This window comes from Stegodyphus dumicola, chromosome 4 (genome assembly GCF_044657685.1).
Source record: "Stegodyphus dumicola isolate Sdum_Otavi_A_Nest chromosome 4, ASM4465768v1".
NCBI classification, from domain to species: domain Eukaryota; kingdom Metazoa; phylum Arthropoda; class Arachnida; order Araneae; family Eresidae; genus Stegodyphus; species Stegodyphus dumicola.
The window spans coordinates 226692288-226717011 of NC_140771.1; the positions used below are offsets into that span (position 1 = coordinate 226692288).

The 24724-nt window shown below is 31.6% G+C and overlaps 1 protein-coding gene across 1 annotated transcript in view; it reads left to right on the forward strand.

Annotated features, from left to right (window-relative positions):
• The first annotated feature begins 7747 nt into the window (after nt 1-7747).
• Nucleotides 7748-24724, forward strand: part of psidin (phagocyte signaling impaired) — a 104004-nt gene continuing 87027 nt past the window's right edge. Inside the window, exons 1-3 of the mRNA XM_035350986.2 lie at nt 7748-7904; nt 8708-8793; nt 22929-23067. Coding sequence (XP_035206877.1) covers nt 7844-7904; nt 8708-8793; nt 22929-23067 — 286 coding nt within the window. The 5' untranslated portion in view covers nt 7748-7843. The remainder of the gene's footprint in view (nt 7905-8707; nt 8794-22928; nt 23068-24724) is intronic.

Sequence of the window (24724 nt, forward strand, 5' to 3'; positions counted from 1 at the left end):
GGATTCGACCTTGAACAACCTTTCCAAACAGAGTATCAATCAAATACAAAGATTTGTTTAAACGCTGTTTTTCTCCCGTATGAATATCCCAAAAATACTGTGCTCCAATAAGAGACAATTCATTTCCTGACGATTTACTTAAGTTTGACAATTGAATGTTCTTCTTCTAAAGTATTTGCATTAATTTGTTATGTGATACTTCAAACTGCGATCCGGAAATACAGTCACTCAAAAGTGCTTCAATCGTTATTTTCTTGTCCGAATCACATAAATTAAAAAGTGTAAACAGAACTACGTCATACGTTTTTTGAATTGGCACTCTAGAGCTGAAAGTGTAAACAGCTAGACTTTCCTGTCTAATTATGGGTAGTTTCATTTCGACGGCTAATTCTTTTCTCAAAAAACATCTCTGTGACGCATTATCTAACAAAATATTAATCTCTTTACTTTTATCACTGGAGCAAGTTTCAAGTAGTATGTGGCAATCATCTGATTCATTCACACATGCTACGGAAGACAACATTTAATTTATTCGCGTCGACGGTTTGTCGAGACTCCTGAGGGGGGGGAAGAAGAATAATAATCATTGGGTTCATCGCAAATCAATTCGTGATGCATAAAACGTTTACAACTTCCACAAATAATTTTTGTTTTACACTGAATATATACGTGCCCCCTAGAAACACAGGCATAACACATACTATTTTTTCTAAGAATTAATTTTCTCTGTTCTACTGATAAGGGACAAGAGGTAGAATCGTGATCTATTTTCGGTTTTGTACAAAATATACATTTTTCACATCAACAATAAATGCAGAAGTAGTAGGAATGTTCGAATTTAATTTATTTTTCCCCCTATATTCAACTTTGGTTTTATTAAATCTCCTATACTTTTGATTAGGTTTTTGTAAAAGATTAAATTTAGTTTGCAATCGCGAATCTGAAGTGTTTAAATTAAAGTCTCTACTTAGGTACTCGTTATGTTCACGACATTGAATTTCAATCTTTAAAAATTCCAATGAATCAGATAGTTTGTTTTCATCTTTCAAATGTGTTTTACAAGAAAATTCTAAGGACAAATCTTTGGGTATCGATTTTAACAACACGGGATACAATAGACAACTGTAACTATTAGGATTAATTCCGTTATTTTCGAATCCTCGAATATGTGTTTCGCATTCTGAGTAAAGTCTACGCAACGCTACAATGTCATATGATTTTCGTACTGCACTTGAGTTTAAAAGTCTTGCCATATGCGCATCTATAATAATATCTTTTCGAATAAAGCGTTCTTTTAATATGTTCAAAACAATTTCATAGTGTTCAGAGCTTAATTCTAAACCACGTAGAGCTACCTCAGCTTCGTCTGTAAAGTACGATTTTAAATAACTAAACTTCTCTACATTACCAAGATTCACATTTTTATGGATAGCTACTTCAAACTGAGAATAAAATTCGTTAAACCTTAATATATTGCCATCGTATTGAGGTATCTGCAAGCGAGGAAGTTTTACTGTATTCTGCTGCTCACTTCTGGTTTCTACAACATTCGTTCTTTCAGTTTCGCAAACAACTTAGCTTTCTTTCGTTTTCAGGATTCTATTCGCGCGAATTTTCCAAGTAATGATATTATCATTATATTCTTGCTGTTTTTGGATTTCATTTTCTATTTCTTCCGTTTTGCACAGTTTTAGAATTTCCTTATTAAGATACTTTAAATGAGCTTTTGATCTAAACGTTTCGCTAAAAGTTCATCAATTAAATCTACTGATCTTTCCTGTTTGTTTATTTCAGTTTTTAACAGTTTCATAGAATACCACGTGTCTGACAGTGCTCTAATCTCTTAAACTTCAATATCCATCATAACAATTTAAAATATTCAATTCGCTAAATACGTTTTTCAGTATGTTCTGAAGTCCTCTAAAGAATTCAGGCGCGCAGAGCGCCATCTGGTACAATTACAGTTTCTACACTCTCCCCAGTTTTGTGTTTATTTCAGCTCTTAAAAACCGAGAAGGGAAAATTATGCAGTGCAACATTTCTGAGCAAATGGTTTAATTAAGGAACATAACACGTTAAATTTATATACAATTTACATAAAGGTAGTAATGTTATAGTACAGTAAGACCCCGCTTAACGCTGTTTCGTTTAGCGCTCTTTTATTTCAACCCGGGGATTCTCCGAAATTGTGCGCAGCGCTAGGTTTCCAAATAACATATCCGAAACAGTGTAGTTGTGTTTCTTGCTTTTTATCATTTGAAACAACATTTGTTGACATTATTGTAAGTTTAAATTTGTATAATACTATAACGTATTTGTATATACAGTGACAAATATTATGATCTTTAGTTTTTATCATGGGTGATAATAAAAAACAAGTAAAGAAAGCAACCAGAAAAAGCATTTCACTGGAAACTCAAATGCAAGTGATTAGAAGATTAGATTCTGGTGAACGTCAATCTCAAATTAGTGCTGCATTGATTTTGGCAACTTCAACAATAAGGACAATTCTTAAGAATAAAGAAAAAATACTGTCATCGGCAACTGCAACTACGTCAAGCTCTGCAACTAGAATTACCCGTTCTAGAAATAACATTATAGAGGAAATGGAAAAACGACTGTCTATATGGATTGACGACGAAATTGAACGCAATATGCCATTAAGCCAATCTATCATCATGCCTTCTTGACAAAAAGGCAGAAAATTGGAAACCCAGAATAGACTGAATGATCTGACTGAGAATTTTATTTGTTTTTAAAAGTATATGCGTTTATATTGTTTTTATTTTTGTAAGAAATAAATGTTTTATTTTATTTTTATTAAAAAAAACATTATTAAATTTAATGCCTAACCATTTTATCCGTCTTCCCCTAACCCCATTATTTACATGTTAAGATAGCCTCGCTTAGCGCTGTTTCGCATTACGCTCTACTTCGATGGAACGTTTCGGAGAATTCAGTTAGCGTTATTTAATTTTGGCAATAGCATTTTTATTTACCCCATGCATTTCCTATTTGTGCATAAATTTCATCATGTTGTGGCTATGAATTAGAAGTTTCTAAATAATATGTTGAAAAAGCTGGGAAAGGGGGGCATAGATGAAAGATAGAGATTTCCGAGCAAGTAAGATGCAATTTTCGCATCATCATATCCGAGCGTACTGAAGTAAGAATAATCCAAAAATATCCCTGTAAAATTGCAATCAATCAACAGGTAGCAGGGGGGGGGTAAAATTTATCTCCCTGCTACCTGTTGATTGATAAAAATATTTTATTTATTTATTTATCCGGATAAATAAATAAATAAAATATTAAAATATTTTATGATATGTTGTTGAATTAAATTTTATGTGGTATAAGTGCAAAGAATGTAGTACTTATAAAAAAAAAGTATTTAAAACCTGAAAGCTTTGAGATTTTATATTACGCCCAAAGAGAAGGGTTTTTTTTTCCTTCCCCCATTCGCACACAAATATTTTTTTTGAGAACATTTCGGCTAATGTCCGTTTGGCCTAAAAATTTTTAAAAATAGCAAAATCTATAGCATTTCCGATAGACAATCTCGTAAAGGAGATAAAAATACTTTTTTTTTTTTTTTTTTTTTTTTTGCATGGTGTTTCCCATTGCTCACTTTGAAATCGTTGAATTTGATAATTAAAAAATTGTTAAAATGTTATAAAATATGAAACCTACAATAAAGCAAATTCAAAATTTCAAATTCGTTCTTTCTGGTGCCCATATTCGGGTGGAGAACTACATTATTCAAAATTTGATGGGTCTAGGTATCGTTGTTTTTTCACAATGCGAGAAACATACATTTTATGCAGATTCTTCATTATTTAACTTCTTTCAATATAATACAGGGTGATAATATTCGGTGGCAACAATTTGGAAAGTGAAACTGACATTTATAGTGAAGCAATGCAAAATGTTGTTTCGAGACTAATAGCGCTTTTGGGCTAACGCCCGTTGGGCTAAAAAATTCCTTAAATGTCTTAAATTAATCTCGTAAATCAGGATTTTAAAATATAATTAGATTAAAATGGAAAAAAAGTATGAAAATTTCAGATTTTAACAGTCTCCAAAAAAAGCTTTGTTAAGGTTTTTTACGCTCTCACTAAGCTTGCAGCCAACCAGTCTGCTGTTGCTCTCATTCCTACTACTCACAATTGTTTTATCTTTTTAGCTTTATATTTTTCTTCGCACTTACGCCATATAGAATTCAAGAACAAAATTACGAAAATTTTAAAAGCAACATTACAGTGTACATTTAGAACTCCCAATACAACGTTAAGTGTCGGCATACATTTTCCTGTTTTTCTCTTTTTTCAGTCTTTTCTCTATTCATTATACCAATGTTCATTTTTCTTACTGAGATGGCTTTACAAAACAGTTTTTATTATTAACTTTTGTATCTTTACTTTAATTTTTAAATATCAAATTTTTGCTCTTACGCCACATAAAATTCTATTCAACAGCAAAATCACAAAATATTTAAAAACAGCATACCTTTAGAGTTTTCGATAGACAGTTTTACGTGCTGGAGATACAAATGTTTTATTCCGTACACTGTTACCACTGCTCGCTTTCAAATCGTTTGTTAATCAAAAATTTGTTAAAGCTTTACAAAATATGAAACAAACAATAAAAAGAATTCAAAATTCAAAATTCGCGCTTTCAGGTACTCATGTTTGGGTTGAGGACTATGTTATTCAGAATGTGATGGCTCTAGATATCGTTATTTTTTCACAATGTGAGACATTTAGGCAGATGCCATATATAAAGACAACTGGCAAAAAGCCTGCAAATTCACGCTGGCTAGGCCCAGTATAACAACGGTAAATGGAAATAGCATAAATGTAAAAAACCACCACTATTGCCATGTGTAATTTTCTAAATTACATCAAACAAAGATAATATTTGATAGATGTTCAACTTGATAGTATTATTATATAACTAAAGTAAGATATGAATTTAAAATGATTTTAATATTCCTTTATATGGATCTGATTGTTTATGTCAGAAATAAAAGCAAAGTACCAAAAGTACATTTACTAAGATTTTTTTTTTTCCTTTGGTATGCCTTTTAAAATTCTTTTAATAAAGATTAAAATGGTTAAGGTGAAAAACAGAAATGTTGAAATATGCATTTAATATGTTTGCTAGGTAATTATTATTATTATAAATATACATTAATTAAATGCAATATATCCATAATTATGCCACGTAATTAGCACAAAAGAGTGTTAGCTCAAAAGGGTTATTAGTGTCGAAACAGGATTTTGCGTCATCCACTATGAACTCATAATCACTATAAACTCGGAATCACTTTTTAAATTGTTGCCACTAAAAGCCATCGCCCTTTATTATCTTTAACGAAATTAACTAACGAAGAATCTGCATGCATGTATGTATGTTCCTCCCATTGTGAAAAAAACGGCGGTACCTAGAGCCATTGAATTTTGAATAACGGGGTCCTTCATCCGAGCATGTGCACCTGAACGCCCGAATTTTGAATTTCAAATTTCATATTTTGCAAAACTTTAATGAATTTTTTATTAAAAAACACTCATTTGAAAAAGAGTAGTGACAACACTGTACGGAATAAATCATTTTTATCTCTAGCTCTCGAGACTGTCTGTCGGAAATTCTAAAGATATACTGTTTTTAAATAGTTTGTGATTTTGCTGTTGAATTGAAGTTTATGTGACGTAAGTTTAAAGAACGTGATATCTAATAAATAAAGTTAACACATAAAACGTTAATAATAAAATGACACACAAAAAGTTTTTAAGGTTATCTTACTAAGAAACTGAACATTAATATAACGATCTGAGGAAAAAAAATTGGAAAAAAAAAAAAAAATAGAAAATTCATACCAACATTTAACACGTTAATTCTAAATACATGCTGCTTTTAATTTTTTTTATAATTTTGCTGTTGAACCGTGTATGGCGTAAGTACGAAGAAAATGGTGTTTAATAATACAGTTAGCAGGGAAGAATGCAACAGCAGACTGATAAACAGCCAGCTCAGAGAAAGCGCAGAAAACCTTAGTAAATGCTTTTGAGCGATTGTTGGAATCTGAACTCTGTCAGATTTTTTCCTTTATTATTATTAGAGTATATAATGTAATTAATATTTATACTAACATTTTTGGCCTTAACGTAATATACTCGTCAGGTAATTATTACCTGCACGTACAAAGATGCTGTAATAGGAAGAGGAAGAGTATAACCATAGGAGTTGTAACGGGCATCCCCGCATTCTGAGCTGGTTATGCTCATACATCTCAACTCAATAAACAGCATTCTCTCATTTTGAGCGAATATAAGACATCAAATTCAGTAGCCCTTCTTTTTCCTTCATCGCCCAGTCATCAAATTGATAGTATTTTTAAAAAATTTAATTTTCGCGTCGTTTTTCCTGTGATCAGTATAATTCACAGTTCCATACTTGCAGATCTCATTCCGCATATGAACGCATGTAGTATATGCGGTATTCCTTGTCAGTGGGGCTTAGTATATATCGGCCAACTAAGAAAGGCTTAAAATTTCATACTAAGAAGAATGAAGCGTAGTACGTTATGAAAAAAAGAAACACACCAATCTTTTATTTCCCAGCAATTACTGGTCTAAAAATAAACACATTTTCCAATCCTCTGCAGCAAAAATTATTCAAAAAACATCTTGACTGTTTCACATTCTTCAAAATCTTTCAGTTTTTACCTTTATTATTAAAAAGAATTATTTCATAGCTTTTTTTTTTTTTTTTTACATTTTGTCAATTGATGGCACTAAAAGCTTTGCTTCAAAACTTTCTCTAATTTTTGTCAATTAGTACCTCGGGAATACATGCCTTACATCGTCATTTTCACTTCTGCAGCTAAAGAATAAGGTTTTATTTAATCTTTGAAACTAGCCTGGCAAATTTATGCAAGCTACGGTGACTCTTGAGGGTGTAGTATTTGCGGCATTTTAGCAAGTAACAAGACATCTCTTCTGAAACTCCGGTTTAAAGTTTACTCATAAATAAGCAAGAAAAAATTAAATCCGGAACAGTTTTCTTTTAAAGGCATTAATGATTATCTTACAAGAAATCTTTTCAGTGATAATTTTCAAAAGGTTATTCTTTTCGTATATAGCTGCGGGATGAAACTGAGGTATATTAAATCAAGGCTAGATTAAAAGAATTTTATTCTGACACCAAAATAATTCATATTAAAATACAAGCTAAATATTTATGTTATAAATTTTTAAAACTATATAGAAGAAACTTCAATATATTCATAAAATTAGTTCGTTTAACTCATTCATGTCGAAAAGAATTAAACTAATTAATGCAAATAAACCTACTTAATCAATGCCGAACTTAGTACATTTAATAAACAGTAAAACAGAGTGGTAACTGAAAAGCGCAACCCTTGAAAACTTTGTAAATACTGCAAGAAAGTAAAAATGGTCAGGAAGAATTTTTGACTGAATATTGTGTTTATTAGCTAATTTTCAAGGCAGTCCTAGGGAAAAAATTTTCGCCAAAATTGCTAGAGCATTTCAGAGAGTAAAAATAGTAGAGTTATTTTATTTTAGCTACACAAAAAGATGTTAATGAAAAATATCATTAGATCCCCAAAACGCAATAGGCAGATAAAATATGTTGATAACGAGGACACTCCTTTTTCCGTTAAGCATAACAAAAGCTTTTCTCAGATTTTGCAGTTATGTTATCGCTCTTTCCTATTATAGACCTGAAACTGTAACAAAACAGTCAAACCGTTTATGACACCGTTAGCTTGAGTTTGTTTTAGAACCGTAAAGCAGGGGAAAGACGAGGATCTTTCAACATGGCTGCGCGGTCACATGTGGATTCTGGAGTGAATGAGCGGAGATTGCGTCCAATTTACGGTTTGTTATTATGTTTTTAGAACCTGACAGATTTGCCGATTAACTTATATGTATATAAACCAATCATTTATTCATCATAAATGCCTAGTTTATAGATTCAGCTGTTATTTACGGATTTTAGTGTAAAATAAAGTATTAATATTTGTGTTCAAAAATATTTTAATGTATTAATTTTTAGTATTAATTGCGCTAATATAATTTGCGGAATAGCAGAGTAATAAATTTGTTTTAGAACGTAACTGATCATAAAGCCAATATGTCCGTACTCTAAATTTTGTGTTCAATCGTGTATTTCAAGTATAGTTTATGTAATTTGGTATTTAAGTGCTGATCTTGAATTATATTGTAATATTTAAACGCTAATCAAGAAATGATTTATGAAGTTCATTTTCTCAGTGCCTTTTTAATTTAAAATTATATTCCGCACTTGGAATTGTTTACTTTGTGTTTTTATATAATACTGAAAACTCTAGTATGTAGAGTTAAACTTTTATTAAAATTCATCTTGTGTAGGTTTGGTTTTCCATTCTTCGCGGATGTGACATTGACATTAGCTTTTTTTATCACTTGTCAGTCACATTTCATCATTTCTTGTTAGTTGACGTTTAATATACAGAATAATTTTATTTACCTTAATGAAAAACTATCATTGTAAAAAAGGTTTCCTAAATATGGTACCTCCTGCTAATTTAATATGTGTCGTTATTTATATTATTAATGATTGATTTTATGAAATCATTTGTGTATTTATTTCTCAGGTATTATGTGTGTTGTAAATATGAATTATAATTATAAAATTTCAGATTGTTTAGACAATGGCAACAACAAAAAAGCCTTACAGGAAGCTGACAAACTACTTAAAAAGCAAAAAGACTTTTTGTGTGCAAAGGTATTATGAATATGATTTTTAAATGTATCTGAAAAGTTATAACTGCTATTTATTGTACTTATTCTTAACTGCATGTAAATGTTTTTTGTTAAATTGTAATAAAAAATAATAATGAGTATCTAAAGAAAGTAAGTTGGATGGATTTCCACTGTAATTTCAAAATGTGTTAAAAAATAATCTTGTATGATTATAATAATCAGTGATGGCCAGTTTCCATGCTGAGTGATGGTCTGGCTAAATCCTAAATGGACTGTAACTCTTAGTTAAACTAATTAACAAACTAAACAATAATATATTATCACTTTTATTTCACTCATTTATGAAAGACACTCAGGCTTTCACTTTCACTCTACTTCGCCATTGAAGCAAACTCTAAAAAGTAAAGTAATAACATTCTTTTTGTAAACAGTAGTGATGGCAACGCCATCGGGCTTAAAAGGGATTTAACACTCCTCCGGATTGATATTACACAATTTCAAGGAATTATACAAACATTCTTAAAACAAAATTAATATACTTATAAACAACATAATACCATTACTGTAACTACAGCTATTACAATACTAGAACAAGATACAATACATATGCAAAAATATCATTTCAGTTTCCTACAGGAAGAACGGCAATCTTTGTGATCGCTCTTTTTAATTCTGATTTTGTTTTGATTTTAATGGTTCTTATTTTATTGTCAGCTCTCCATGATAGACTTTAATAACCCGACCTAAAATCCATTTGCAAACTGGCAGATGGTCCTCCTTGACGAGTACCATAGTACCAACAGAAATATTGTCCTTCACTATCATCCACTTTTCTTTCTGCTGCAGAGTTCCTAAATAGTCATTTGACCATTTCTTTCCAATAATCTGCACTACTTTCATTGTTCTCTGCCACTGGCTTAACCGATTTTCATTTACGTCTATTATCATTGGCTCTGGAATCGCCTGTATCGATATCTCTATTAAGAAATGACCTGGGGTCAAAACGTCATAACAATCAGAATCATTGGAAATAGATGTATGAGGTCTCAAATTTAGTATTCCCTTTAACTGCACAATTATAGTTTCAAACTCCTCATATGTAAAACACAAAATTCCTATTGTTCTCTTTAAGTGTTGGACTTAAAGAAACTTTATGGACTTTACACCGGATTTCCGTAGCTCTCCGAAATGAGGGGCTTGGGAGGAATAAAGTTCCAGTCTTTCGGACGTGAAATGTGAGGCCAAAGTTTTGTCAGGAAAATTAATTACATTGTAAAATTTCTTCAGCAAAGAATTTGCTCCTACAAAATTAGGGGCATTATCAGTGAATATTTTCGCACATTTGCCACGTCTGGCCGTGAAACGCTTAAGAGTGGCAATAAAAGCACTAGAAGTTAAATCTGACAAAGGCTCAAGATTAATAGCTCGTGTCACAAAACATATACATACACAAATGTAAATTTTATTTAGCACAACCTTTCTTTGATACTTGTAAGTGACATAAAAGGGACCGCATAGTTCCAAACTGGAACAGGGTTCGTACGGTCCTTAAGAGTCCTTAAGTTTTTTGGAATTGATTTTTGGTCCCTAGAAGTCCTTAATTTTGGCCAAAATCGGCAGAAGGTCCTTAATTTTAATCATCTGAAATTTCTGTTTGTTTTTTACAACTGCCATTTTGGGTGTGAATTAGCATTTTGCAGGAATATTTTTGGCGAATCACTGGCAAATATGGCTATTTTTTGAATGTTGGTTCACGAGTTACAATTTGTTCCTATTTGTAATATAAATAATGGTGAGATACTCGAGTTTCTGAGCAAGAAGTGAAACATAAGCATTTCAAAATTATTTCATTTTTTATAATGAAGAGCTCTCAAACAACTTTCCGCTTTTGGGGATGTGAAATCTTTTATTAAACGGTTCTAAACTTCGCGATTATCAACATTTTGGCGATTTTAAGATCGATTTCTATGGAAAATTTTTAATTCCAAGATCTGAGAATTTTTTGATGATTTTTTAGAACATTCTAACATTGATAAATTTCATTAAAATCATGGTAATATATTGGAATTATATTTAAGAAATAACATTAAAATAAAGCATTTGGTTGATCTTTACATTATGGTAACTTGGCATTTTTTTGGCGAAAATTTGGCGACCAACTCTCCTACAGCAACCCTCTATTTTTTTTTCCCGCCGCCATTTTGTCTTCACGAAGTAAAGACATGTTTCTTTTCTTTTTATCTACTGAACACTTCTTCCAACAATCTACTAGCCGAATTACACTTATGCTAGAAATTTTATCTAACAAAACTGCTTAATCATGACAAATATTCACTGCAAAATTGGGAAAAAGTGCACAATACCATACTCCTTACGCGTTTTTCAAAATAACACATACACATAAACCATGTACACGCCGACTTATTTTTACTTAAAAAAACATCCCAGAATTGCACAAAAATGGCATTGCGCACACTCTTTACTATATCCATGTACACTGCTTTTTTCTCATAAATTAGAAAAATTTCACGAAAATACATGACAATTTTCTGAATCTTTAAACCCGGTAAAAAGAACATATATGAAATTACCTGATCGCGAAAAAGTATTTACCCTTTCCAAATATGAACATTTCCACATATAAAATAAATAAAATATCCAAAAACTTTTACCTCTAAATCATCTATTACATTATACACGTCACCAATGAATTCATACTGCAAGCATTACAAATACTTAGTATCAAATATTTAAATTATTTCCATGCACGTTTACTTCAACTTAAACGTGTACCAAATTCCTACAAACATAAAATTCACAAAATAACTATCATTTAATTAAAATATCACTAAACCATGTACACGTCGACTTATTTTTACTTAAAAAAAATATCCCAGAATTGCACAAAAATGGCATTGCGCACACTCTTCACTATATCCATGTACACTGCTTTTTTCTCATAAATTAGAAAAATTTCACGAAAATACATGACAATTTTCTCAATCTTTAAACCTGGTAAAAAGAATATATATAAAATTACCTGATCGCGAAAAAGTATTTACCCTTTCCAAATATGAACATTTCCACATATAAAATAAATAAAATATCCAAAAACTTTTACCTCTAAATCATCTATTACATTATACACGTCACCAACGAATTCATACCGCAAGCATTACAAATACTTAGTATCAAATATTTAAATTATTTCCATGCACGTTTACTTCAACTTAAACGTATACCAAATTCCTACAAACATAAAATTCACAAAATAACTATCATTTAATTAAAATATCACTAAACCATGTACACGCCGACTTATTTTTACTTAAAAAACATCCCAGAATTGCACAAAAATGGCATTGCGCACACCCTTCACTATATCCATGTACACTGCTTTTTTCTCATAAATTAGAAAAATTTCACGAAAATACATGACAATTTTCTCAATCTTTAAACCCGGTAAAAAGAACATATATGAAATTACCTGATTGCGAAAAAGTAATGAACATTTCCACATATAAAATAAATAAAATATCCAAAAACTTTTACCTCTAAATCATCTATTACATTATACACGTCACCAATGAATTCATACCGCAACCATTACAAATACTTATTGTCAGATATTTAAATTATTTCCATGCACGTTTACTTCAACTAAAACGTATACCAAATTCCTACAAACATAAAATTCACAAAATAACTATCATTTAATTAAAATATAATTAAATTCAAAAACACTACTTAAAATATAAATGAGCACATACATTAAATTAATACATACATAAATACCCATTTCGAATTCACTTCAGTTACGGCCATGGGATCCAAAAATTCATGAACACTGTTTCACACAACACAGAATAAAGCCAAATACAAAATTTCCAGATTTTTTCCCGATTTCCCCCCTTTTCCGATTAAAGAACCGTAATTCGTCCATTAATATCACATGACATATGCCATGATCTCTCATTTCCCTCACACAAAATAATGCGTAATCGGAACTGAGTACTGCTCACATTATTACCAAAGTGCCAGGGATTAACCTTTATCGCCTCCAAAATGTCGCCAAACTACCAGTTACCATATTGTAAAGATCAACCAAGCATTTTTATTTTTCACTGTCATACAGTCAAGAGTCTTTAATTCGGACTCGTCGGGACTTCGGCGATTCCGGATTATCGATTTTTCCGGATCATAGATCATCAGTTTAAATCTGGTAAGATGGCATGCAGAAATTATAAAATTAAAAATATGAAACTGTAATTTATAAAATAATGAGCAATTATGATCTAAAGCGTATCAAAATTTACAAAAAAAAAAGCTTATATTTATTTGTTTACTTTATTAAACATTTCTTTCAACACGCGCATGTGTAATACATTAAGCATAGCCGAAATTAGAAAATTGCAACCAGAAAACTATTTGATTTGTATTTGTGATATTTATAATGACGAGGAATTTGATTGAAAACATATCAAAGACGGAGTACATCGAGATGAAATACTCCATTTAGTAAGGAATTATAAGCCGAATAAAATAAAAACATCTGCCCCGAAGATAACGATAGTGCTAATGATTAACTTCCAGTTCATTGCGCGCCGCGACGTCCCCCCCACCCCCGCGCAGAGCAGCGTGAAATTGATAAACAGATTTCGGAACGGTTAGATAAACAAAGGATATGCCTTTATCCATTTTTTGCAGCAATTTCACTTTTTGTTTGATGGGCATCAAAACATACTTTCGTTTTGTAGATCCTTTGGGAGCTCCAGCATTGGAAATTCTATTTGACATAATCGAAAGTTCAAGCTTACTTTTATAAAATTGCTCTTACAGTCTGCAAAAAATAATAAGCCGGATCCAATTCGAAGATTAAGGAACAACGCAATCATCAACATTAACTGAAATAGATAATTACATAATTTTAGCTTATACTGTCCGTTATACATTAAATGCGCACGCGAAAACGTATTCTGCGCTTGCGCACACGCACATGCGCAGTCGTAAAGGTCTTGCACGCACGCGTAAACGCCTATGCGCATGCGTCAACGCGGCGCACGCGCAGAAAATTTTTAGCTTTGTGGTCCGGATTATGGGTGTCCGAATTAATGACTTTTGACTGTATTATAGAGTTCAATTTTGGCCACATATTATACAGTTTTTTGAATCTGAAAAATAAGCAAGGAATAATGCTATAAAGTTTACAAAACAGTTTTTAGGAAAAGCAAAAGAGCTATGTAATTAATTAAAAATGTCTTTTCAATTTTTTCATGGTAAGAATTTTTCCTATTTCTCAGAATTCTCAGAATATGCATCAGTTTTCTCTATCAAATTAATTTCACACTTTTTTCCTCCGATTTTTTTCTAAAAACATTTCTGGATTTTCGCTGTTACAGAATTGGCAGGAGTAATTTTTCTTTAGGATTTTAGACATTGAAGCTTGGAAAGTTTAGAAAGATTTCAAGGCAAATTTATAGACCCACGATTCTAAAGGATTCCAGAAAAATATATTTACTAGTGTCTCTTGGCAAAAATTGGTGATTTTGGGGCGGTACATGGATACCGAGTTTGTGCAATTCTTTGACGTTGTTATTTTGGCTTTGCGTAGCGGCGAAACAAATCGTCGCTACACAAAGCCAAGATAACAAGTCAATGAATTGCATAACCTCGCTATCCATGTACACATCGACCTATTTACACTTAAAAGAAATCAGAGAATTGCACAAACTTGGCATTGTGCGCTCCCTTAACTTTGTCTATGTGCACATTGATATATTTTCACTTAAAAAGGTCAAAGGAGCAATATATATATATATAATCTCAGTAAACTACATTTTAAATCAAACAATCAAATAACATAAAAAAGGAAATTCATCTTAGCACTACACAAAGGAAATATCCACTTGCCTTATTTAAAAATTTCCATGTCTTCAGTCAAACAGAATTCAGTACTTGTGTACTATGACAACTACCTTGGCAACATTTGCCGATAAAAATCTTCATTGGCACTGTTTGGTTTATTTTATAAATTCTTTTAAAAATAAAAGCTCTAATTATAAAGGAACAAAAACTTTAAAACCAAAAATCCCGTGTATATATATATTATAAATAAACATATATCTATATATATATAAACTATATATTAAATACAAATAAAAAAAATTAAAATTTACTCAAAAGTTAATTTGAACATTATTTACCATAACATTTGAAGTTAATGGTAAGGAAAGTGGAATGAAATAGCTTTCAAAATAGTATTGAAAGGCTTTTCCTGTGTTTTCCGCCAAATAAATTCAGCTAAATAGGTATCCAAATAATTTCGGCTTGTCCTACGTTGTCGCTTGTTCCTCCATTTTGCGGAACCCCACATCCTTTCAACATGTTGAGTATAAGTCTGTGTAGATGGGTCAACAAAATTGTTATCGATGATTCACCTTAAAATGTTCAAAACCATCAGCAGTGAACTCCTCTGTTTGATATCTAGGCCATGAATCTGACATTACTGTTGACCTCTTAGCAATATTATTTTGGATTTCATGCATTAATGTTGTTGCGTTCTGGTCTGGAACTCTGACTAGAAAGGTTTCTTTTATCTCCCGGAAAATTCCATCGAAGATCTACTATTGTGGCAAGATACGACCTTGATTATTTTTTCAACGTGTAAAAAGCTTTCGTCAATTTCGACAATCATTCCGGGCCCTCCGATTTTAATATTTCGATTATCCTCCAAATCTTTCACACACACTTCACGCCTATAATTTTCCTATCAATAGCAGTCCTATCGGATAAATGCGACTAATGTTTGCACTTTAATGGACGACTGTTCATGTGCTCAAAAGTAAATAAATCTTAAAGCTTTGAAAAATTTAATATGACTGTTTCCAAACCACATACCAGTTCGGATACCAAACTTTTGTTGACAATTTTTAACATTGCATCTCCAATAATATCCTGAATTATAAAACTTCATGTGATGGCCATTTTTACAAATGCGTACTTTGGCTAAAATTCCATCCTCTCTGAAAAAATATTTCGCTTCTTCTTTATTTGAAGTAAGTTGGAAAATGTTAATATCCACTCGGAAAAAAATAATCACAAAAAGTTTCATGTGTTTAACCTAAACGTAATAATCCGCATAAATGTAGCAAAAAAAGGTGTGGTAATACTATTTAGGGTTAATCTATTTAGTGTTAACTTGTATAACCTACAAGGGTCGCCAGTTTTGACGAGATATCTAGGTAGTCATCATAATACATAAATACCCAGAATTCCTTAACAACATCCAATTGTATTAACATCCATAGTTGTATTATCAAGAGTTGATTCCTTTATCAAACAACAGTAGGATTGGTTATTAATAGTAGGTACGTCCCCTGTCTTTAAATAACCAAATTTTGTGTTTTGTTATATTACGTTTCCATTGAGCACTTGAACTCTACCTTCTTTCAAGATGTTAAAGAATAGTTCACTTCCTGTCAATGTGTTGATTTTACCAGGTGTATAATGTCATGCGGTATCACTGGATTAGAAATATCCAGTTTGGCTTAAGGAATTACATCTGTTATTTTTGGAATACATAATTCTAAATTGTGAGAAAAGGTTTCTGTTTCTTTCAAAATATGGGTGAAAGTCTTCGCCTTGATTGAATGAGCTGATCCACTTATTCCTGAAATGTGTATTTGGATGGGTTTAGTTTTCAAGACAAAAAATTCTGTGCATTCATTGGTGATAAGATTCATTTGCGAACCAGAGTCCTAGGGCTGTTATTCTGTAGAGCTCTCTCTGTACTCTGTAGGACAGAATTTCCCACCCTGGAAGTGGCTGCAAGACTGTGTACTTTTTGCTGTATGTTGTCACCCAAAACTTCTTCAGAGGGATTAGTTTTCTCCTGAGTTGATGGAAGGCAGGAAGTGTCCTTTGAATACTGAGGGTCATTGTCTCTATTTAGAAGGAAACGATATTTTCGGAAGCACCGGCTGCACTAAAAGTTTGAATTGCATTCTCTAGAATGAGTTTTTAGACAATTCACACATAATTTGTTATTTTTGGCGATAATAAGCTTATTCTTATCATTCATAAATTTGAATGCATTACATTTAAAAAGAGTATGGTTTCCATTATAACAGGTACATTTTTTGAGTTGGAATTATTTGAATTTACAACAAAACCTTTTGGTTTGGCACCAATACTTGGTTTAGGCACAAATTTGACAGGCATATTTTTATGGATGCTTTTCTAGCATCAAAGTTTGATTTTCAAGAAAACTTAAAAATTCATCCAGTAATGGAGCGTCTTTGGATTTCAAGGTGAGCTCAAATTGCTTTCGAGTTTCTATGTCAATCTTCTTAAGGAGAATATTTATTAACATTGCATTATATAGCCTGTCGAGATCATGCTCTAACGCTTTTAAGACATGTAGATTGCATTTGATATTGTCTAATAACTGGGGAATTTCCTTAGGTGATTTTTGCTGAATTATCTCTTGGTTCAAAATATTTGTATATGACTATCCACCATCGCTCATTTATTTTCATAATGTAATTTGAAAACTTGGAACAATGATTGGTATGTATCTTCAAAATTCTCGATATTTTTTGCTTCACATTTGAAAGCAACCTTTAAATAATAAAATTTTTGTGTTTCAGTTAGTTTTAGCAATTAAGGACATAAATTGGCATTTAAAATCATGAAAGTCTCCATATTTTCCAGAGAATTGAGGTAAAGGTACATATTTCTGCCAATTTAACATTAATATTTTCAACAGTACTGACGATACAATCAGTACTGACAGTGTATAAACTTTTGATTGTAATTTTGAAAGGAGATATTTTTAGACTTACCTCCATTTTCTCCAGATCATCTTCTAGTTCTTCAGTGATTTCGCGGGATTCCTGTATGGAAACCTCTGCTGGTAGATTGAAGTACCGCAGTTTTAATTCATTCAAAGATCACTTTATTCCTGATAGCGATTGCTATTTCAGTTCTAAAAATAATTCCCTTTCTTTATTTCTGACAAAGTCACACAGAGAATGCTGCAGTTTGTTTACTTTTAGACAACCACATTGCCTATTCAGAGATATTCTGTTATCCATAGTTACTGATCTTTTTTCGGGTCAGTTAGGACCAAAATGTTGATAGCATGTGGTTGTGGACTGTATGACATCATAAAAGTTGAAAAACTTGACTTTTATGATTAACAATTAATATATTAACAAAATTTACTTTTATGATTAACAATTAACATATTAACAAAATTTACTTTCATGCATAATAATGCCGCTTAAACGTGCAAAAGAAGGAATAAAGATTACAATTAACAGCCGCTTTGACCGGGCAGAGGAAAAGAGACTCGTTGTGGATTGAGTGCATGCCTATGGCTTCGTGAATAGTACTGGGCTCTCGCCACTGACATTATGTTGCGCTGCAATCGTTACACTTGTACAAATAGACAGAAATATTTTAACCAAGACGGAACAAATGCCAGATTTTTTAAACATAGTTTTCATTTGTTTATAAAACCAAATAAGGTATTTAAACACTTTTATTGAAATTTAGTATTACCGGTACTTTTCCGTTTCACCGACGCAAATCTCACCAAGTAGACTTTATTGGTCAAAACACACAGTATACACATAAAAAGTATTGATAAATGTTGGTTCTAAGATTTTTTTATTTTGAAGGTATAAACATTTTAATGTCATTTAAAATTTTGAAAAAAAGCCAATAAATTTGTAAAAAGACATTAATTTAAAAATTTACTATGCTTTCATCATACAACATCCTGATTCGCCGGTTTGTATCACATGACCCCAAGTGATTTCATCTCACATAAATTACGCTACAAAAATCTAATTCTCTCAGTAATTATCTACATTAATTTCAAGTTAAATCTTAATTTGGAATACAAGCTTAAATGCAAAAATTATTTCAGTTCATACGAATAGCTTACTCAGAAATTAAAACCGCAGTGCTTTATTTCGCTAGTGCATTCTCATTAGAATTGATGAATTTAACCATTGACTTTGCCTTTTCTAGATTTTCGCCATCGGGTGAGCGGTGTGATTGCATCCTAATTGACAATTCCCGCCCACGAATGGCCTTAGAGCATAAAATTGAACTATCTGGTAAAACTTCTATGTAATTGTATGCCAGTATTGAAAGAAACAATCAATCTGAAATACTTGTTTTGAAAATGTAAAAGTTAAAGTAAAAGGTTACCAGCGAATATTTCATTTGACATCAGATGTACCATTACTGGCGACTTTATCGCTTGCAATGGCAAAACGGAAAAGTACTGTATTACCAAATCAGGTACGAGTGTGCATTTTCAAGCAACAGATAGGGATTATAAGAGTATTGAGTCATGCAAAAAATGTACCAAATCAAGTATAATATCAACTGAGGGTAAAAATATATGGTACTTTTCCGTTTCGCCGGCGCAAATCTCGCCAAGCAGATTTTATTGGCGACAACATACACATAAAAAATGTTAGTTCTAAGAATTTTTTATTTTGAAGGCATATTTAATATCGTTTAAAATTTTGTAAAAAGCCAATAAATAAGAACAGTAAATTTGTAAAATAACATCATTTTAAGAATTTACTATGCTTTCATGGTTCAAAACCTGATTCGTCGGTTCGTATCACGTGACCCCAAGTAATCTCAACTTACATAAACTACGCTACAAAAATGTAATTCTCTCAGTAATTATCTACATTAATTTCAAGTTAAATCTTAATTTGGAATACAAGTTTAAATGTAAGAATTATTTCAATTCGTACGAATAGCTTACTCCGAAATTATGTAAAACCGCAGTGCTTCGCTAGTGCATTCTCACTAGAATTGATGAATTTAACCCTTGATTTTTCCTTTCTGATATTTTTTCTATATTTTCGCCTTCGATTACATCGTAATTGACTTAATTACCGCAAATGGCCTTAGGGCATAAAATTGAACTTTCTGGTAAAAATTCTATGTAATTGAATTTCAGTATTGAAAGACAACCAATTTGATAAGAAATGGCTGCGAATTGTTTTGAAAATGAGGCATAAAAGGTTAGCAGCGTGGATATTCCGTTTGGGATCCAGTTGTACCATTATTGGAGACTTTATCGCCTGCGCTGGCAAAACGGAAAAGTACCAAATATATTTCAGGGTACCCATTGGCGAAAATTAGCAATTTTTTGGTACCATTCCTCTTTACGTCCAACATCCTCCCCAATAAAATGGTGTCCAAAACATAATTAAAACAAAAAAAATATATAATCTCAATGAACTGTATTTTAACTGCATTGGGATTTTAAGATTGACTTTTTAGAGGTGTTATTGTGGTACTATTTTCTCATGCCAGTGGCATGAATAGAAAGTTATATTAAGAGCTATGATTAATACACAAGTTTAATGTACTACACTATATTACTGAGCATGTAATGAACTCACTACATGCTCAGTAATGAATGTGAAACATTACCGAGCTTATTAAATGATTTTATCTGTTCTGTATGAGCAGTTTAGCATTCTCTTTCATGTTTACAGTTTGAATTGGGTTTTAAATTGTAGTAAATCAAATTAGTATTATTTATTCCTGCACTGAGGAAAATCTACTGCATTACCTCTTGCTTTTCCTTGACTTGTTTTAATTGTTTTTTCTTCATTTGGGAAAATTGTTATAGCTTAAAACTGCAATAAAGATTTAAATCTTCTATTTTATCTGTCTTATTTACTTACGATATCTTTGTGATCCAATAATACGTAATAATATAGCTTTGTATTTTGCAGTCCTTTTCGTTTTTTAAACATCTAGCATAATTTCTTCTTTTTTCATGTCACAGTATATTATATTACCCAGAATGTATTATATGGGCTACACAGCATCATATCTTTAATTTATCTTTCAAATTAAAATACGGTACAAAGTCTTTACTTCGGAATGATTTATAATCCGGACCTCAAAGCTACAAACTTTCTGTGCATGCGTCAATGCATAATGCATTCACGCATGTGCATATACATTTACGCATCTGCATAATACGTTTATGCATGCGCATATGCGTTTACGCACGCACGTCTAATGTATAACGGACGGTATAAGCTAGGCTAAAATTATCTAATTATCTATTTCAGTTAATGTTGCAGATTGCGTTTTTCCTTAATCTTCGAATTGGATCTGGCTTATTATTTTTTGCAGACTGTTATAGCAATTTTATAAAAAGTAAGCTTGAACTTTCGATTATGTCAAAAAGAGTTTCCGATTCTGGAGCTGCCAAAGGATCTACAAAGCAAAAGCATGTTTCGATATACCACTTCCAATAATGAAGAAAGTGACAGAGAGGTTATTGAAAATGAAAAAAATTTCGATTGACAAGTTAGTTGGTATTCTCAACACAGCAATTACAGGACTTGAACAGTGGAACTGAACAAGAAATTATGTTTGTTTATAGAATTAAAGAGAAAGTATTAGTATAAAAAACGAAGTAACTTAAACAACTTTCACCGAAAGAAATGTTTAATAAAGTAAAATAAATATTAAGCTTTTTTTTTTTTTGTAAATTTTGATACCCTTTAGATCATAATTGCTCTTTATTTCATAAATGACGGTTTCATATTTTTAATTTTATAATTTCTGCATGCCATCTTACCAGATTTAAATTGATGATCTATAATCCGGAATCGCCGAAGTCCCAACGAGTCCAGATTAAAGACTTTGTACTGTAGTATAATAATCTGAAGGATTAGAAACGATTTACTTTGAATGATCTAGAAACAACTTGTTTTGATAATTTATATAAATTGTAGTCTACTTTATTTTTTAAATTATTTTTTGCACTGTAAATGTAGTCAATAAAATGTGGGGGAACTACTCTTATATGCGCTCTCAGGTCGCGAAATTTCTCACCAAATGTTTTGGGCGAGAAACTCCACGCTGCCATATTACTATCTAAATTTTTTGTTTACGTTTCGAACTTTAAGCCTAAAATGCCTCAAAAAAAGAAAAAAAGAAAAGAAACGCGGTTTTCGCATATGCAAAAACCATGTTTTGAACACACAATTTAAGCTACAAATAAAAATAAAAAAAAAAACCAAAAAATTTAGGTAGCAAAAATGTAAAGTTTCTAACCAAAAATATTTGACAAGAATCCACGTACACAGCGATACATTTTAACTTAAAAAAACACCTATGAATTGCACAATCTATCCAACGAATGCATCTACGAACTACGCACACCTTGCTTTAATAAATTAACATAACAACAATAAATTTCAAAGAATACCATGTACTCAGCATCCTGTTTAAACTTTTAAAAAAATCTACGAATTGCACAATCTAGGCATTGCACACAAATCAATCAAATAAACTAAACTAAATTACAAACAATTCAAAAAACAACAATAACAACAAAAATTCATAGTAAAAAAACAGTGAACATTCTACAAAATAAAAACAGTAAAATAAAATGCACTTACCATAATACATTCCTGAATAAAATTTTGCCAGTCACACAACGTCTCTGAACAAAAGTGCCACTATTTTGCTATATCACATGTCTTTCTGAGATTCAAAATTTCAAAAGAAATGATAAAAACTTCCTCCAAAGTTAACTTACTACACCAAAACCACAATACAAATCTTAAACTCCGCTGAACCATTTTACTGCAAATCCACATAATTATCAGAAATGCCCTTCTTCATCTGAGCTCTCATAACAGCTCTGCATTTCGCACTCCGTTTTAAAAGTCACACAGAAATTCCAAAAATACCCTTCATTCCTCATAAAACCACTCATGAAGAAAAGACTCGTTAACAACTCCAACATCGTACCTTTTAATACTAAATTTACTTTCCACACAATCTGAAATACACGACTAAAATCTTCCCACCACGTCTATTATTGCAATATAAGCCATTTCAAAACATGCACGACACGAACCAACAAGGAATTAAACCACTCCAGGAAAAGATTTTTGAATGTCAACAGGGTTGCCATACAACACGCAATCGTGCCAAAAACTAGCGTAGAACACATATCGCCACATTGAGTGAAATTAGGACACATATAAGAGTAGAGCCAAAGATGGTCTATTGCTATATGTTTCATACATCGGCAAATAATGACCATTTATACAGAACTACCAATAACATTATCTCATTTTTTAGGCTTTGAAAGCACTAGCATTAATACGTCTGGGAAGACAAGATGAAGCAGTTGGGACACTACAAGAAGTACACGTTGAAGATCCAACTGATGATCCAACTCTTCAAGCTATGACCATATGTTATCGTGAATTACATAAACGTATGCTTTCTTGAATGTATATGAATGAATTTCTTTCTTGAATGTATTTGGTACTCTTCTATTATTAGGACCAGATTCAGAATTGTATGGATGGATGTTTTCATGCATGTATATGTACATATACGGATGTACATACATATACATATGCATACATGCTTAAATTTCTGAATCCACTCCTGATAACAGAAGAATATGTATAATTTTTATTTTTTTGAATAAACATAAACTTATATGCTAAAAAGGTTAGCTTTTTTTAAAAAAAGATATGGTTGGGAATTTTGCTTAAGGTATGGTTGAAAAACTAAACCTTATTTGTATAAATGCATACTTCAGGCTAATAATAATTCACATATTTTAATTTTGAGTGGTTTTATGTATTAACTCTTTGTTGCTCAGTGTTAAACTAGATGGAACACTCAACTTGAATTGCTTCTAAAACCGTTAAATTCAACTGTAAATACATAAAAATGCTTTTATAATATACTTCGAACTTCTCTTTTTAAATAGTAGATGACAGCATATCACAAGGAGACTCAGAATTTTCATTTATGATGTGTTGTTAAAATCCACTTATTTTCTAGTAATTTTCTATATTTTTTCTCGATACAAAGAAGTTTGTTTGAAAAAAAATTATGTATAATTTTGATGGCTGTACTCTATTATTTGTTATATATTTTTTACATTTTTCATTCAAAAAGCATGCACAGACTCATTGACTAAAATGGGGTGTTCCATTAGCGGGAACACTGCGCCTTTAGCGATCTCATGCTATTATGAATCAGAACATCTGTCTTAGGAGAAAACATCTGTTGCATGTGTTTTCTATTTCCGTTGTTTTGGGGGAATAAAGTCAAACAAAGCAGTCTTGAGGGTTGAGGTGTGGTTTGTGCTATGAAAGCCCTAATGTGGGCATCTTGAAATTTTTGTGAGTAGTTTTCAAGCGGGAATTTTATCAGTAGCTCGAGTCATCTTACTAGCTGCGCGAATTTTTTCCTGCTGCTTTTTAGACTCATTCCTGTTTATTTTCAATAATTGTGTAGATATTTTTTTTTTTGTGTAAGTATATTTTATAGCTTAATTTTCTTTATTGTTAATATTAATTGTAGTTAATTTTTTGTTATTAATTTTCCATAAATGGCACTGAGTGGTCCCACTCTTTCCGAAGCGCTAAACGTGCTTCATGAATTACCCTCTGATTCTGAATCAGAGTATGAAGATAGCAGCAATACTGAGATATACGCTCCTGAACAACTTGTGTAATCCGATGATGATATGTTGGATGAAACTCATTTATTTGATGAGAAAATTGATGATCCATATCACCAGGCCTCTCTACGCAGCCTCAAGTTTTTACTTGGAATTCTAAACATATTTTTGTACGGAACAGAAGCCACACAAAATGTGTTTCTTGTTCAAAACCTGCAAAGTTGGTTTGTGCTTCTATCAAAACGTGTAATATGCTTTGAACAATTTCACGAAGCTAAGAAACCAAAATATTTGTAGATATTTTTGTAGATAGGACTTATGTATATACATATATTTATCTCATTTATCCACATATATTCAAGAATGTTGTTTATATCCAGAAAACCATGTATACAACCATAATACAGTGCTTTTTCATTACTAACAAAAGCATCTACTCATTTCTGTGCTT